This window comes from Astyanax mexicanus, chromosome 1 (genome assembly GCF_023375975.1).
Source record: "Astyanax mexicanus isolate ESR-SI-001 chromosome 1, AstMex3_surface, whole genome shotgun sequence".
NCBI lineage: Eukaryota > Metazoa > Chordata > Actinopteri > Characiformes > Acestrorhamphidae > Astyanax > Astyanax mexicanus.
In genome coordinates, this window is record NC_064408.1 from 111,700,885 (window position 1) to 111,718,457 (window position 17,573).

Below are 17,573 nucleotides of genomic sequence, written 5' to 3' on the forward strand. Positions count from 1 at the left end.
AAACAAGAAAACATACAAATATGAATATTCTTTATTTAATCATAATAATAATAGGAGCTTTCCAATCCTAACAAAATTTTTGAATGGTCTTAAATTAGCTTTTTACCTGCATAAAAAGCTATTCTACACTCTTATATATTTTACAACGTGCATGCTTACCACAACTCCTCTGATGGCAGATTTAAATCAATAAAACAAGGAACCTGACAAAAAGAAGTAGAGATACATAACAAATACATAGCCAGCAAACAATTATGTGACAAGGCGCACTTAAAATCCTATTTTGGCCAAATATCGTCAGTGCACCTTATGTATGAATTCTAACAGTCAGGTTGTGAGGAGCAGTAAAGCCACTCCACTGAAGTGCAGCGTTATACAGAATTTTTCAGTTTAGTTCTCCAGCAGTATTAGCTTTAGCTGCTAAGCGCTAGCTCTTTGAAGGTTCAGAGATGAGTATTATCGGCCTAAAAAATTCTAATCTTATATTACTGAAAGCAGTTCAGCTTGAAATTGACATCTAGATTTTTTTAATTCAGTCTTTTCTGATATGTATTTGTATTGTACAGATACATTAATGTTGTTTAGGACACATTATATGTAATATAAAAAAATAATATATAATTAAAACCTTTGCTAGAGACTGTTTACTAGTCTACAAACAAATAAATTAGGATTTCTGCAAGTCTTAAGTCCAGTTTTCCAATATTATGTGTAATATAAATTTGGTTAGTTAATTAGTACAGCAAAGGTTTTCTCTTTGCACATCTCACTTGTATATCAAATTGTTTAGTCTCTTTTCTGATGGGATGTGTTGTTTCTTAACATCAACTGTGATCAACTTTACTGTAGATCCTGTGAAGACATTTTAGAATTGTTGGATGAGTATTGGATGAGTATCATCGGCCTGTAGCCTGCTGCTAACCCCAGCAAGCACTGCTGGAGCAGCATTAACATTACCGGCTAGCTTTTAGCTGCTAATGCTAATGCTCCCGCTTCAGTGGAAATCTGGAAATCTAAGCTTACTGTTAATAAACTTAGGTGCTTTACTCAACCAAATAAACAGTCTTGAGGAGAGAAATTATCTGTATATATTAACATCCAGTGCTTATTTTTATTTTTATTTTTTTACAGTTTTGTTAGAAGGAAAACATGGAAACACCCCTGTTCCTCACAAGAGTCACATAAAATGTGCTTTATAATCCAGTGCACCTTATGTAAAATAGACCAGAACATACACATTCATTGATAGTGCACGTTATAATCGGGTGTGTCTTATAGTGTGAAAAATACAGTAAATGCTATCTTAGCAAACTCATGGGCAGAAAACTATTCCCAGTCCTCAATGTTGGTCTGGTAAAAATAAATTTATGGTTAGTTTGTTTGTCAGCTGATATATTGGTCAGGCCGTACAACCTTCTTCAGGTTGAATCGCACAGCCTCCAGGAACACTTCTCTCTCTTTCTCTTTTCTTTCTTTCTCTCACACACACTAAAGTTCTTTCTGTTTTTATTGGCCTTCCTGTTACATAGCAAAACTTCTAAAAATAATTGGGGTGATAACAGTAATAGCAACATAAAACCGAATAAACACAGAGGCAATAAAAGTGTAATACGACTCCCTCACCTCGGTGCCGTCCCTGCTTCTGTTCTTTTAGCCCTGTGCCTCTGCTCTAATGAGCTGGGGACAGAGAGAGAGAGGCTGCGGGTTAGAGTTGGCATTGTGTTGCAGCTCCTCTGACTGTGTGTTAAATAGATTAGGGCTTTGGGGATCCAAACTGAAGAGCCTCCATTTACCATTAAATCAAACATTTTAACCCCATTTCAGGCTTACCCACACACAAGCGCACACACTTACACACACTTACACAGGCTCACGTGTTGTAGCTCTGCCAATGTGTGGTACAGGGCTAGACAGAGGTATTTGGCTGCTGTCAGGAGAGTGTGTGAGAGAAGCTTAAAGCTGGGTTGGTGGACGTTTTTGGCCTGATGGAGAATTTTCTGCCTTTTCGGGCAGCCGCAGCTCGCTGGTTTTCATGATTGTTTGGCTTGGCCTCCATGCTCCAGCAGGTTGTCAGCATAGACTATCTATTATGTCAAAGACGTTTTTGCAGACAAATGCTTTGCGTTCTTGCGTCTCTTTTCTTTTTACACGAGCAGAGGGGTTTTGTGTGGGTTTTGATTAGCCTGAGCCAAGCTGAGATGTTCTAAAGTGTTTTCAGAAGAAAAAAAAGGAGATGAATGTTCTCCATATTAACAGCTTTGAGTAATGTAAAATCTCTTATGTTTTGTGCTAGTTCTCAAATCAATGTCTGCATGTTTTGCTTATTCAGTTACACCTGACTCAACAGGATTTTATTAAATGGTGTTATAGATCATTTGCTGGTAAAATATAATTTAAAAATAGAGTATTTTGTTTTTCTCAAAAGATGTTTTTTTTATTATTATTCTTCTTTCATATCATTATTCTTCATGGGTCAGATTAGCTCACCTTGAACTGATTTACCAAAGCAGATGTTACGATAACTAAATAATACTAGACTCCCAGGAGGTCTTTGAAGATAACATTTTTGTATTAATCTTTTTATTTGTGTTTATTCTAATATTATTTTTTTTACTGATTAAATGAACATGTACCACCCAAATATGCATATCTCATGGACCACTTAAAAATTATGTTTCTTTGATTTTACCAAATTTAATAAACCTCTGCAATATAATCAAGAGGGAGATGGATGATCACAAGCCATCAAACCAAGCTGAACTGCTTGAATTTTTGCACCAGGAGTGGCATAAAGTTATCCAAAAGCAGTGTGTAAGACTGGTGGAGGAGAGCATGCCAAGATGCATGAGAACTGCGATTAAAAACCAGGGTTATTCCACCAAATATTGATTTCTGAACTCCTAAAACTTTATGAATATGAACTTGTTTTCTTTGGATTATTTGAAGTCTGAAAGCTCTGCATCTTTTTTGTTATTTCAGCCATTTCTCATTTTCTGCAAATAAATGCTTTAAATTACGTTTTTTTTATTTGGAATTTGGGAGAAATGTCATCTGTAGTTTATAGAATAAAACAACAATGTTCATTTTACTCAAAAATAATCCTATAAATAGCAAAATCAGAGAAACTGATTCAGAAACTGAAGTGGTCTCATATTTCCAGAGCTGTATTTGTAAAAAATCACTCAAAACTGTAACAAATTGAAATATGTTGCAACTTTGTATTTAATATATTTAGATATACAAAATATATTTAGTGCTTCTTTTTAAAGAATCCTGGTCTGTTTAAAGTCTAAGTTCTTCGTGTATGCCCATGCATACACACACACACTTACTCACTCACTCATTTGTGTTCTCTGTTGTAGGACTCAGGGATTCCAGACTCATTTCCTGTGTATCACTATAATGGCCTGAAGCAGTCCAACCACAACGAAAAGGTAACACACACACACAAACCCACATGCACACCCCCTCACCCAAGCAGTGCCCACACACCCACACACACACACACACACCTATATGCAGTCCTACACACTGACTTTTCTATTCTTTGCCGTCAGCCATGCACATAGCAGACGAGCACTAGCTGCCGGTTAGCATTATCCCGTGTGATCCACTGCCTGTTGAGTGGAATCTGAATGTGATTACTGACCTGACGTCTGCACGTCCGCCTCAGACTTGTTTCATCAGCCCCCTCACTCAACGACTGTCCTCTGCAGACTTGTGTCCTCATGGTCAGTCAGCTGCCTCTAGTTAGCTCTGCATTAAAAGGAGGCCCACTGCTTTGAAGCTACACCCTGAGACACCTTAATTATCAAATGATGATAATAAGTAGAACCTGAACCCTTTATCCAGCAGATATAGGGGGAATTAACATAAAAAGAAGGTGGGAATGTACCTTATATTCATTACAACCTTGTAAGCTCTAATGAAATGTCTACTTCGATAAAATAGAGGGTGGAAATGTATCTTATAAGAAGTCAAAAGAAGTCATAATGATACATCCACCTTAAATAAATAGAGCGAAATTCAAAGTGGAGCTTTGATCTAAGTGCATCTGCATGGTGGATAAAAAAACACTAAAAGACTTAACCTCTTAACCTCTGCAGAACCACCAGTAGTTCCTAGCTTTTTTATTCACTGTTATAACTTAGGAACAACCCCAATTTGCATTGCTATGCATGTTGTTAACGGATAGTAATTTTTATTATTTAATACAAGTCACAATGCATAGCAGTTTAAATTCAGAAACCACATACATTATAACCACAGATCATAAAATGTTCAAAAGTATGAAAAAAGATTACCTTTACTTTAACTTTAATTACATTGCAGAAATTTTGAACCAAAAATATTTCATGTTTTGTCTGGTCAACCTAATTTCACATAATGATGTAATCCAGACAGGAGCAGGAAGAGGAGCATAGAATAGGCAGTGTTTTCAAACCTTGCAATCATTTTCTCTGTGTGCCTCTGGGCTCGGATGCATTTGGGATGGACCACCACACAGTGGAAGTGTGTGTTGTAATCAGATGAGTCAGCATTCCAGATGTACAAAAAAAGACCATCCAGAATGATATCAGCAACAGCTCTAAAAGCCAGGGTCTCTCCTGGTATGGGTTGTTTCAGTACACATTTGAGATGCAACATTAATATAGAAAAATGCATGGAGATTATAGAGCAACATACTGTATGCATCTTTTAAGCAGACCATTTTTCAAGCATGTCCATGCATTTTTTCAAGAAGACAATGCAAAACCACACGCTGCACAAGTTACAATGGCATCATTTGTGTTAGATAAGGGTGCTGGAATGACTGGTCTGCTTGCAGTCCTGACCTGCCCACTGTAGGGAATGTTTAGTGTTGCTTGAGAAGAGTGTATTTTAAAGGTGTCCTTCAGATAAAATCCACTTTATCTTGTTCTTTGTGAAGTACAATAGGTCTATCTGAGTTGTATATGATGCTGCACATGAAACTGTTCTTTAACCTCCCTTGTTTGCAGTTGTTTGTAAAAGAAAAAGTTCAGGAAAAAGCATCCGTGTCTACGTCAACCCGAGGATTTGTATTAGTGGCGTGGCCCATTTTGGCTTGAGAACACCCATAGGCAGAGCTGATGACAGGCAGACGGGCAGCGACACATCTCGTCAGATAGGAACTAGCAGCAATAGGAACAGCATGGCAGTTAATTCCTTTGTTATTTGTGCAAATAACACATCAGTATTGCAAGTACAATTGAGATAGTTAGGTGTATGTTTAAAATAGTTCTGTTTACAGTAGTTAAAAGTAAAAATCCACCCCAGGGTTTTGTTCCAACTGCCTAGACCTGGACTATTCACCTGTGTGTGAGTAACTATAGGTTTACATAGGATCTCTGATGGATTTTGCGTTTTACAGAGACTCTAAGACTAGGTCAGTGGCTGAACTGCACTTAGCAGGGAATTACACATGTTGTAAAGTAACATGTGACATTGCAAAGGCTGTTATTAGTGTAAAAATATCTTTATTTTAAAACGTTCAACCTCACTGCCTCGCAGAGCTGTTAGCCAATCAGAGGCGATATGTTTGCATAAATGAATATTCATGATCAAGAGCCAAAATAATAATCCTAAATTTCCTTTGGGATAAATAAAGTATCTATCTATCTATCTATCTATCTATCTATCTATCTATCTATCTATCTATCTATCTATCTATCTATCTATCTATCTATCTATCTATCTATCTATCTATCTATCTATCTATCTATCTATCTATCTATCTATCTATCTATCTATCTATCTATCCTATCATTTTATCTATCCTATCATTTTATCTATCTAAATCTTATCATTTTATCTCCCCAACTCTCGACCAGACCAAAGCAGTGATATACCGGATCAGCTGAGCACTTTTTTCCAGAAAAAACAGCTCACATGCCATTCATTCATACTAGAGACCACAACAGGTTTAAAAATAAATGAAAAAATTATGGAATTAGGTCTTTAAGTGTTGTAAAGAAATGGCAAAGTTACAAAGTGGTAAATGCTCCCTACATTGTTTAAAATTAAGCCTGAAATAAAGAAATGGATGTATATTAACTAAAAAATAACTTCACAAGACAAAACATGAAATATATTACATGAAATATACCGCCCCATTTTTTTCTGATTTTTGGTTATAGTCCTGGATAAGCCATTGCAAGCTCTACAGGTTATAAATGTGGCTCAATTAGTAGCTAAGCAATTTGTAACTCAGCACCTCCCCAGCACCAGTGGTTTGGAGTCGCTGACTGTTTATGTTAGTCTTTAATTAAGAGTGGTTGTACTAAAAGGTTTTACAAATCAATTATAAACCTACTCTGAAATCTTTCCATCCTGCCCTGAATATCCCTAATTAAAATCCATATGTCAGACGCTCCAGCACGTAGGTGTTTTAATGGTCATTATTTGGTGCTTAAACGTTCATCATCCTACAACTCCACAACTGGGCTGGGATTTTCATCTCCTGTCTGTTTTACTGTCACCGGTAGCTAAGTGTTTTCCCCCTCGACCCAGCACGAAGAGCCATTTCCCATTTTCCACTCTCCACACGTCCCCATAAAGAGCCTAATGGCATTAACACATGCCATCCTACTGGAGCACACACCGCCTTCCTCGTATAGCCGTTTATCGGTGTCTGTGTGAGCCGGAGCGAGCGACCTTTGCTTTCCACAGGAAGTCGGAGAGATTGACAGACCTTCAGCCCTAATGGGAAGGGACGGCGTTCAATCAGGGTGTGTATGTGTGTGAGGAAATGTGGACACACTTAGGGTCCTTCTTTCCCTGGCAAGCGCATTAGAAGCAGCAGTGAAGTGGTCGGCCTTTGTTGCGAAGGCTTCCGCTGTGCCAGGCTTTTTACTGGGAACTGGTTTCTAAGGGGCCTATTCTCAAACGAACATTTAAAGGGCAGGTCACCTTTCTGCTTAGTCCATTTAGACCAGCAAAAGATACAGATGCCTGGTTCTGGTTCAGATCTCGGCTGTAGTTCTCAGAGACGTTGGGCAAATGTTGAACTTTGGCTCGTGCAAGGAGTAGAATTGAAATTGCAGTCAGTTATTTTCTTCTAGTGAAAAAGTAGCAGTACTGATACAGTAACTTCGTAAAGCCGGCCTGTAGTGCACATTTTAGTGGTTTCCCTGCTTTAACACTACCCTGCACCTTTGAATAGGATCAGAAAATTCAGGTGTAGGGCAGAGAGGTGGTAGGTGGTGTGATTGTCACCACAGTGAAATAGTACAGTAATCCTTATGGAAAAACTTTGTAAGGCTGTTCATAATCCAACACTTTACAATATATTTTTTACAGTGGATATTTCCCAGGACTGATGCAAATTAAATTGGAAATAATCATTCTATAGAACTAAGTAAGTTTCTTTATTCTAGGTTTGATTCTAGGATGTATTTTATTAATTATATTAAGAAGGAATGAGGTTAGTTGGAAAGGCAATAGTGTGTTTGACGGTGTAGGGTGTAGACTGTTTGGTGAGCGTGATGTTGGAACAATGGTATCAAGCTTGTGGGCAAAATCTTGCTATCTTCTGTGTAGTGAGCTTGGAGAGATGTGAGTCTGGGACACAATAATTCACTTTCTTTTTTATTTTTTACTTTTTCAATTTTTTCCTCCAATTTAGCTAGATCAATTGTCCCACCTACTCAGCTGTTACTCATCTGAATATCCTGCATCACAGGTGATGCCAAAACACAAGGAGGGTGAAGACTAGCACATGCTCCTCCAACACATGTGAAGTCAGACTCCGCCTCTTTTCGAGCTGCAGAGTGGCATCACAGTGCGCTTAAAGGAAAGCGCAGCGACTCTGTTCTGATACATCAGCTCACACACAGGATTTATCATCTTCCTGTATTATGTTACATAGGCTCTCTAAACTCCCAATTTGACTTAAGTTACTGCTTCATTACTTGATGTGGTGGTGCTAATCAAATTAATAGCTTAGACCAACAAAGAAGAATATTGGTTGTTAAATTCTGTAAAACTGACACAGATGAATCCATAATTCTTGGTATTTGCTTATTTAGGGTTATTTTCTCCTCTTTAGTACATATCGAGTATTTCAGAATCACAATATCAAAATATGATATTGTTATCGTGGGCAATGTATCATCATAATATTGTATCATGAGACCCCCTGTGATTGCCACTCCTAGCCAATATTATCATATTTGTTATGCGGTATAGACATAACCAATTTCCTTCAGTAGTACCTTAAGTGATACAGTGGTTTCAATATCTAACCTTAGAGAGACTCACTAGTGACATAATTCAAAATGTTGAAATGAATCTTTAACTTTAATTTTTGTTAAAAAAAAAGTAGCTTAATTGTACATTAACAAAAAACACTGACTGAGTGTTTTTTGAGTGTTAGTTGAGCATTTAAAAAAAGGCATAATTGTGGGCTCCGAGTGGTCCAGCAGTCTAAATCACTGCCACTATGATCAGAAGATCCAGGTTCGAACCCCCCGCTCTTTGCCATCAGCGGCCGGCGCTCAGAGGGAGCAAAATAGGCTCTGATCCCTCCGGGTGGGTAGATGGCGCTCTCTCCCCCCACATCACTTCCAGGGTGATGTCCACAGCACATGACATCTGTGAGCTGATGTATCAGAACCGATTTGCTGCGCTTTCCTCCAAGAGGGCTGTGATGCTAGTCACCAATGCTACATCAGCAGCAGTTAGAAAAGAGGCGGTGGCTGACTATACATGTATCGAATTAAGCATGTGTTAGTCTTCACCCTCTTGGTGTGTTGGGCCATTGCTATTGATAGGGCGAGATCTAATGAGTGGGTTGGGTAATTGGCTGAGCAAAATTGGAGATAAAATGGGAAAAAATTTTAAGAAAAAAAAAGTGTATATATGTATCTATATATATGAAAACATCTGTGGAGTCTTCGATAGTGTTACAGAATGGCACCAAAATGAGACTTAAATCCACTATGAGATTGCTCTGACCTTCATCACCTCTCATAAGTCTTCATAATTTGCTTTGGCCACCACATCTAAGAGACCTCAGATACATTACAGGCACTTGTCATCAACGGTTCCCCAACCAATCAGTATATCTTACTTGTAGAACACAGCCGTGGCCAACAACTCAGCTTGTAACTCTGTCCAGCTGATATCTGCACAATGCATGAAAGCCCTGCGGTGCATGAAATCTGGTCAACCCATAGAGATACTTGTATCAATGTAAGAAAGCATACCATACAGTCTCTGTTATCAGGTTTAAACAAAAAACAGTTCTGGCAACCAGGAGCATATCTTTTTATCCATATAGCTAACTGACAGCCATGATGGACCTTCAGACAGGAAACAGGTTTAGACAGACTGAGGAAATGCCTTTTTTCTGTTCTTTCCAGTCTCAATCTTGACACTTGCGGTAAGGTCTTTTAAGCTTTCAGGAGACATGTTTAAAAAAAAAAAAAAGCTGGCCACAAGATTCAGGCATCCATCACCAACTGCCATTTCTCAGCTATTGAGATGTAAGCAGTGCTCCATGTGCAGGACTTTTGCTTTCTTTAGATTATATTGGAATAGTGTGTGACTAGTTTAGTGGCTACTCTAACGTTGTGAAAAGGTGGCTCTGTGGCCAGAGCTCTGGAATATTGATTGCAGGGTTGAGCTGCCACTGTTGGACTCCTTGAGCAAGGCCTCTAACCTCTTTGCTTTAGAGCAGTTGTATCATGGCTGTACCTGTACTCTAACTCTTGATTTTATGTGCAGTGATTTGAGAGTGGCTGTAAACTGTCACGTTATTATTAATGTTGTTTCTACTTTAAGCACCACTGCTGTCCAGTTATTTTAAAATAAATTTTATGAAATGTAAATTCATTTCAACGTACATTATTTACTAGGGGTGGGAATCGATTACTATCTCACGATTCGATTCGATTCTGATTTTGGGGGCCACGATTCAATTCAAAATCGATTTTTGATTCAAAACGATTTGAATTATAAAAATTTCTGCTTCTGGCTTATGAATCTTATTGAAAAAAAACCCATCCATAATATACACTGGTCCTGGAGAAGGTAATGTGTTACAAAAACAATAAAATGTGCAGGAATGTGGGTCTTCAGTGACAGAGGAATCACTGGGATATCACAATGACGTTAATGAACAATAAATAAATAATAAATAACACTGCTTTATTACCAGGCTACTAGCGGTGGTGTGTAGGTGACGCTGCTGGGCTGATGTGATGATAGCAGTGAAGCGCTAAAGTTCAGGAGCAGCTGCTGATTAACTAGTTAACTTTAAGGTCGTTGTATTTCTTCAGAAAGGGGGCAGGAGGTGGAGAAATTAATTCATATGGTCCATTCCTTAATTCCTCTGTGATGAGGAGCTGAAATGAGCTCTGATTAGCTTATTGTTATTTTTCCGTTCCGCCTTAAATGCTGCAGCCCGCTGCCACCTGTAGCGTTATTTAAGGTGGAACTGGAAAGTTAGCTAGTTAGCTAGCTAACAGTTACTGAAACGAACTACTAGCGATCTTTTTTATGCTTGTTATGAAGCATTCTGCCATAAAACATTAAAACTACACGTTAATCTAAGGTAATATAGTGCTTGTTCTGCCATCTTACCGGTGATTCTCAAACACCTACGCTCTGTGTGGGTCTGGGAGATCTCCGTTTGAAGGGACAAGCGCTATCCCCAGGGTTGCCAGGTCCAACAAAAATACCCAGCCCAAAATCAGTCTAAAACCCGCCCCTCAGAATCGATTTTGGGACATTTTAAATCGATTCTGAATCGTAGTAAATGAGAATCAAGATTCTTATGTGAATCGATTTTTTGGCACACCTCTATTATTTACAGCATCTTTCACTGGCGGACATTCATTACAAGGCGCATTAGTTACATAAATTGGCAGACACAATTTTCTAAAGTTTGTAGATACAGACATCTATTGTGAACATTGCTGGACTTTTTTCTGCAGCTTTTCTATTGTTCATATTGATATCCACCCGATTTCACATGGACTAAAATTTTGTTATATATACAGTTTTGGAAATATCAGTTTCTCTGATATTGCTATTTATAGGTATATGTTTGAGTAAAATGAACATTGTTGATGTGAGAATGAGAATAGCGGATATAACAAAAAAGATGCAGAGCTTTCAGATCTCAAAGAATGCAAAGAAAACGTGCATATTCATAAAGTTTTAAGTTTTATTTGGTGGAATAGGCCTGTTTTAAATCACAGTTTTCATGCATCTTGGCATTTTCTTCTTCACCAGTCTTACACACTGCTTTTGGAAACTTTATGCCACTTCTGGTGCAAAAATTTAAGCAGTTGCTTGGTTTGATGGCTTGTAATCATCCATCTTCCTCTTGATTATATTCCAGAGGTTTTTAATTTGGTAAAATCAGAGAAACTCATCATTTTAAAGTAGTCTGTATACGTCTTGCTTGGAGGATATGGCCAAAATTTATATCACACTATTCTTAATATTGTGATGTAAAATTTAGACATGACATGAGTAGCTCATCCCTTATTGTTTTGCATTCCGTTGTCGGGTTATAGGGTCTGTTGTTGTAACCACACATATAGGCTGATTCTGAGTGTGTATTGTGGACATACTCAACCTTCTTCTATAGGACGTCCTTCATCATACTCAAAAATGAGTTAGTGCGTAATTGGAATGCACCCCAGGTCTTTATGTATTCTGGGCCGCAGGGAATTTTATGAATGCTAGTGTAATTCTGCATAAATACGGTGTCATGCTCATTGCTGTTGTTGCTTTTGTTCAAAGCCAACTAAAGAACGAGTTTAATGAATGAATAAAAAGAAAATGGCAAGCTTTCATAAAAGCCTGTGCTCTTGTTGGTGCATATATCTAGCAGATCTGTGTGCAGTACTGTAAAAGAGAGCTCCTACTTGTAGTTTTTTTTATGGACATTTAATCTAAACGTGGGAAAGCAGATGAAGTTGCTTTTAGTCTATGACAAAAGTAGCTAATTCGGCTCATAGAATGCAGAGGTTGAGGAGGGGTCAGCTGGTAACGGTGGAAAAATTATGCAATGTAGTCCCACAAGTGTGTGATCAGCTGCTTGGTGATTTGGAGATGTACAGTAATCCTGTCAGCATCAGAGTTTGGGGTTTTGGGTTTCTTTTTGTACAAGGGTTGGACAATGAAACTGAAACACCTGTCATTTTAGAGTGTGAGGTTTCATGGCTAAATTGAACCAGCATGGTAGCCAATCTTCATTAATTGCACATTGCACCAGTAAGAGCGATGTCTGAAGGTTCAATTAGCAGGGTAAGAGCACAGTTTTGCTCCTCATAATATTGCAATGCACACAACATTATGGGTGACATACCAGAGTTCAAAAGAGGACAAATTATTGGCGCACGTCTTGCTGGCGCATCTGTGACCAAGACAGCAAGTTTTTGTGACGTATCAAGAGCCACGGTATCCAGGGTAATGTCAGCATACCACCAAGAACGATGAACCACATCCAACAGGATTAACTGTGGACGCAAGAAGAAGCTGTCTGAAAGGGATGTTCGGGTGCTAACTTGGATTGTATCCAAAAAACATCAAACCACGACAGAATTCAATGTGCACATCAACTCTCCTGTTTCCACCAGAACTGTCCGTCGCCACAATAAATTATTGTGCTCTAAAACCAGGTGTTTCAGTTTCGTTGTCCAACCCCTGTATGTGTGCGATAAGTGACGCTGTAAAGCTGGCTGTGTGTATGTATATACAAAACCAGAAGAGGGAGCACTGCTGCTGAACTGTAGCCAAAGTCACACTGATTTGAAGCACATATGTATTTTGGGATCTACTTGTATTATATATGGAATGTGTATTTCCACTCAATATGCTAGTAATTACACTCTTACACACTTAGTGGAGTGTGCTTGCTGTCTGCGCAATGAGACTAAATGAAGCAGAATGCAGCGTAATTGAGATTGTTCCCAGTCAGGCCGGGTTCGGATGAGTCCTTGATGAGACGGTGGGTGGGTTTATGGGTGGGTCTGTTTCTGGGGATGAATTAGCCTTCAGACTGTCAGACGGTGATGACTAGGCCCTGGATTTAAAAGTCAACACAGGTCACTGAGCCTCTCATCACACACAGTGCTGACACCCACAACCCCTCCGCTCAGCCCTGACCGTGACATTCTGATGTCACAACACACACACATTCCTCATGACGCGACGTTTAGTACAGGTTACACACACATATGGTCCTCGTAATGTTGCTTGTAAGGTATTTAATGCAGGCACATGCTTTCATGCACCTAAATATTGTCATGTGTTTTTCATTTAATCAATGCATGTCTCATGCACACATACACACACACACACACTCACTCAAACACATACATTCATAATGGTTTTCAGTTAGAAAGAACCAGTTAAGCACATAAGCACACACACACACCTCATCCCCGCTCCCACACATGGTCGCCAATGCACAACATGTAGGCCAGACTCCACACTGGCAATAAGAGGCCCTCCATATGGAAGCCATCACCAGCATCAGGTCTGATGATGTCATCGCAGGAGGCCAGGTCACTAATGAGAGACACACAGGGAGACCCAAGCTCAAACACTGTCCTTCCACCACGTCCTTCATCTCCGTCTGCTCTGAAACACAGGGCAGCATCTGTTTGTTGATGCAGTGCTTTCTGTTCAGCGTTTGCTGTCCTTTTAATATTTGGAATCATGTTTTAGCATTTGTAGTTATGTATACATAATATTCCCTGATACCGTGAACATTGTGATTTAAATTATATTAAACTGATAGTTTGGAGTTAGTTAACAATTTAAGCAAATAAAAAAATAAATAAGTAAAATGATCAATCCTTAAAGTTTGATTACCACCAAACTCAAAAGGATTTTATTTTAAATGTATTTTTTTTTCTACAAATAGGTGCACCTCATGCTTTAGTATGAATGTTTCAAATGTTTTAACAGTGTTTGTACAATCATGAAAAACCTGGAAAAGTCATTGAATTTGAAAATAGCAATTTCCAGACCTGGATAAGTTTTGAAAAAATAAAAATACTCACAATGTTTTGGAAAAGTCATGGAAATTTGGTCTGCAAGTCTTTTTGTTTCCATTTATCGATGGAGAAAATCTTTTTTGAGCTAAAAATACATCAGCATAGAATTAATTCAGTAATTTAACTCTCAGGATCTGACAAACATTTTATTATTAAGGATTATTGATTTTTTTATCATATTCATTTTAAACCTACTGTAATTAATTTTATTATAATTTTAGGAAAAGTCATGGAAAAATCATGGAAATGTATTGGTAATGAACCCTGTTTTAAGTATTTAAATGTAACGTCACTGTCCAATAAACAAGTATCTCCATTTTTAGATTACTACCTAATTTGACTTCATAATTAAAACTGTCACTTACAATGTGCCAATTTTTTTCTGATTAGGGGGATCAATAGAAATAATTCAAAATTACATCAAATAAACTCTTTTTATCTTCACTTCCATTGAAAGATTAGAAGGATTTTTCTCTCCTGTAAATTTGCTTTTTTTGGAGATACTTGCCTTTCTTTGGACGGCGACGATACTAGAACTTTCGTATTTGACCTTAAACTTCGTTTTAAAATCTCAAATTCTTAAAAAGTGATTCTAAGTAATTGAAATGAATTCTAAATGTTTTAAAGTGATTTACAAATTATTAAAATCGATTGTAAATGTTTTGAAAAGTGATTCTAATTTATTGATGTAAAACTATTGATGGTTACTTAAAATTAGTTTGGAAACTTTCTCTCTCCCTCTCTCTCTCTCCCTCCCCCTCTCTCTCACTTCTAGGTGAGTTATGTTGAGGGCACGTCTCTTATCCTCGGCTTCGAAGACCCCATGGTGCGCACAGACGACACCCCGATCAAACGCTGCCTGCAGACCAAATGGCCGTATATCGAGCTGCTGTGGACCACGGAAAGATCCCCCTCCCTCAACTAGCCCCCCCCACCTAGCTACCCTCACCTCTGGCTGACCAGCCTCACTTCGCTTCAGGAATGCTCCACGCTCCCAGCAACCCCACCTGCACTCTCTCTGCACTACAACTTCAGGAGGCCTACGCAGTGCCTGAACTGAAAACCACGAGACGGACAATAATAAAAACACTCACCTCGCACCGGCTCACCTGTTCTCATCAGCCACCCAGCTTCTACGTTTCACTCGTTTTTTTTTTTTGTTTGTTTAATGTTTAAAGAAAAAGAGAGGAAATAATGATTTGTTTTCAGGTTTTTCTTAGCAAAAACAATGTTAGTCTTGTTTTTTTTAAGGTGTTAATATTTTTTCTGCTGGTTTTCTACAGAGTTGTGTTTTTCATTATTGTGTGTTTAAAAGTTGAGTTGACGAGGCCTGCTGAGCTAACCAAATGAGTAATTTATAAAGCTGTGGGTACGTGTTTTTTTTTTTTTTGGTTTTTTTTTTATATAAAAACATACACTGAAAAATGTAATTCCTTAATTGAACCGTGTACATATGCTGCGTTCTGATTTAACTCGGATATCGGAAATTCCAAGTTCCATGTAGGAAATTTCAACTGGAAACCCCCATAAATCAGATATCCTACTTAAATAGTTTAGCGCCTCATGTACCCTAAGTTTGGAATCCAAGATGGCTGCTCAGAATTGTCAGAACTGTCATACACACAGTATTCTCCATCTTCTATCTGTGGACATCTTATAATTTTTATAGTGTTTGGATGTTCAAAATACCAAAGAATGTGTTAGCAATTGGAATCACTAAACATAAAAAGTGAGATGGTTTTGGCTGGATTCACCATAAAAAAACTGGAATATAATAGTTAAACCAGATTTAAAAAAAACAGTTTTTTTGCTAATATTTTGACAATTATTGTGTACAATTATTTAAAAGTTTAACTGGAACTCAGCCAGCTCAGCTTCGACATCCGACTCCTGAGGTAAATGGAACACAGCAATAATCCCCACAGGAATGAAATGTATTACATCAGAACAGTTTAGTCCATCAGTTTACGCATTTGTGATGGTGGGATGTCTTTTATTCATGTGAGTATGATGTCTACATTTGAATGAATTGCAAAGCGCAGATTCAGTGCTAATTAATGTATTAATGAAAGTATAACTAAGGTGACTACGGTATTATCTGACCAAAGCCTTGGGCTGGGGCTCTAGTCCTCCTGCGTGTGCCTGACTAGCTGGGAGGCGGCCACACCAGACAGTGTATTTAATTGTGTCAGTAGAAAAGAACTGGACAGACCTTCTAGAAATGTGTAGAAAGGTTTATATTAAGGATTTCACTACAGTCTTATACAGGATAGAGGGAGACAGAAGGAGGAGTGGGAGAAAGAGAGGAAAAGGGAAAAAAGAAGAGGCAGAGCTGGTATTTAAACTTGGGAATGACCAAACTCTTCTTATCTTTTTGTCTTTTTTTTTTTTGGCGACAGTGTTAAACTGTTGACACCTATTTATTGTACTCTGCCTGAGGCAAAGGGACGAACAAACACTTCCACACACTATTTATTCTGACCCTGATGGCTCACCAAAATAAACACTGTTTTTTTTCTTCACGCTTGGAGAGTGTTGTGTGATGATTTGCATTTTTTGTTGCATGGTTCTACTACAGTGGTGCTTGAAAGTTTGTGAACCCTTCAGAATGTTCTATATTTCTGCATAAATATGACTTAAAACATCATCAGATTTTCACTCACACCCTAAAAGTAGATAAAGAGAACCCATTGAAACAAATAAGAGAAACATATTATGCTTGGTCATTTATTTATTGAGGATTTTATCTGTTTGTACACAATCTGTCTAGATGTGGACTGTTGAAGAATAACACTTGGTCTCATTTGTTTAACTGGGTTCTCTTTATCTACTTTCAGGACTTATTTTGCTTCAGGATGATGTTTTACGTCATTTTTCTGCAGAAATATAGTACATTCTAAAAGGTTTAAAAACGTTTAAGCACCACACTAAATATTTCCTTAGTTGTTTGCATATAGTTTGCAGCTATTGATTAAAATGCACCTTTATTACTGATGATAGCAAGCTATTGTATATACTGTATAAAAGTATATATTGTATAAAAGTTGTGTGGGGATTTAACAGTGCCATGTGTAACAGTGAAGCCACCACAGGTCGGGCGCCCCCTACTGTTCGGTTTCAGAAAGCTGTGTAACCCCACCCATCCCCATAGGTTTCAATGGCAAAACAGACAACTCTCAATCACATTTTTTTCTAATATACTGTAAGTCTACCTCCTTTATTTAAATGCAACAGCTAGTGTAACCTCTGCTTATATTGTCAAAATTTTATATCCCCACAGAATTTGTTTTTTAAAAACTTTATTCACCTCTATTCAAAAAGGTGTGGTTATTATAAAAGGGCTGGTTTTGGGCGGGACCAAGTTTTACAGTCTCTGGGTATACATCATAGAAGACATTACCACCCACAATGGACAGTGCACTGATCATGACTGGTGGTGTTTGGCTAGAATTGTGAAAATAGACATTTCACTCTGGCAGAAATCACAACCATATTTACTCAGTACAGCATTTATTTTATTTTTTTTTTTTTTTT

General features: G+C 38.1%; 1 protein-coding gene across 1 annotated transcript in view; it reads left to right on the forward strand.

Annotated features, from left to right (window-relative positions):
- Nucleotides 1-16,561, forward strand: part of mindy3 (MINDY lysine 48 deubiquitinase 3) — a 74,666-nt gene extending 58,105 nt beyond the window's left edge. The window contains exons 14-15 of the mRNA XM_007242078.4: nucleotides 3,363-3,434; nucleotides 14,815-16,561. Of these exons, the coding sequence (XP_007242140.2) occupies nucleotides 3,363-3,434; nucleotides 14,815-14,964 (222 nt within the window). The 3' untranslated portion in view covers nucleotides 14,965-16,561. The remainder of the gene's footprint in view (nucleotides 1-3,362; nucleotides 3,435-14,814) is intronic.
- The last annotated feature ends 1,012 nt before the right edge of the window (nucleotides 16,562-17,573 follow it).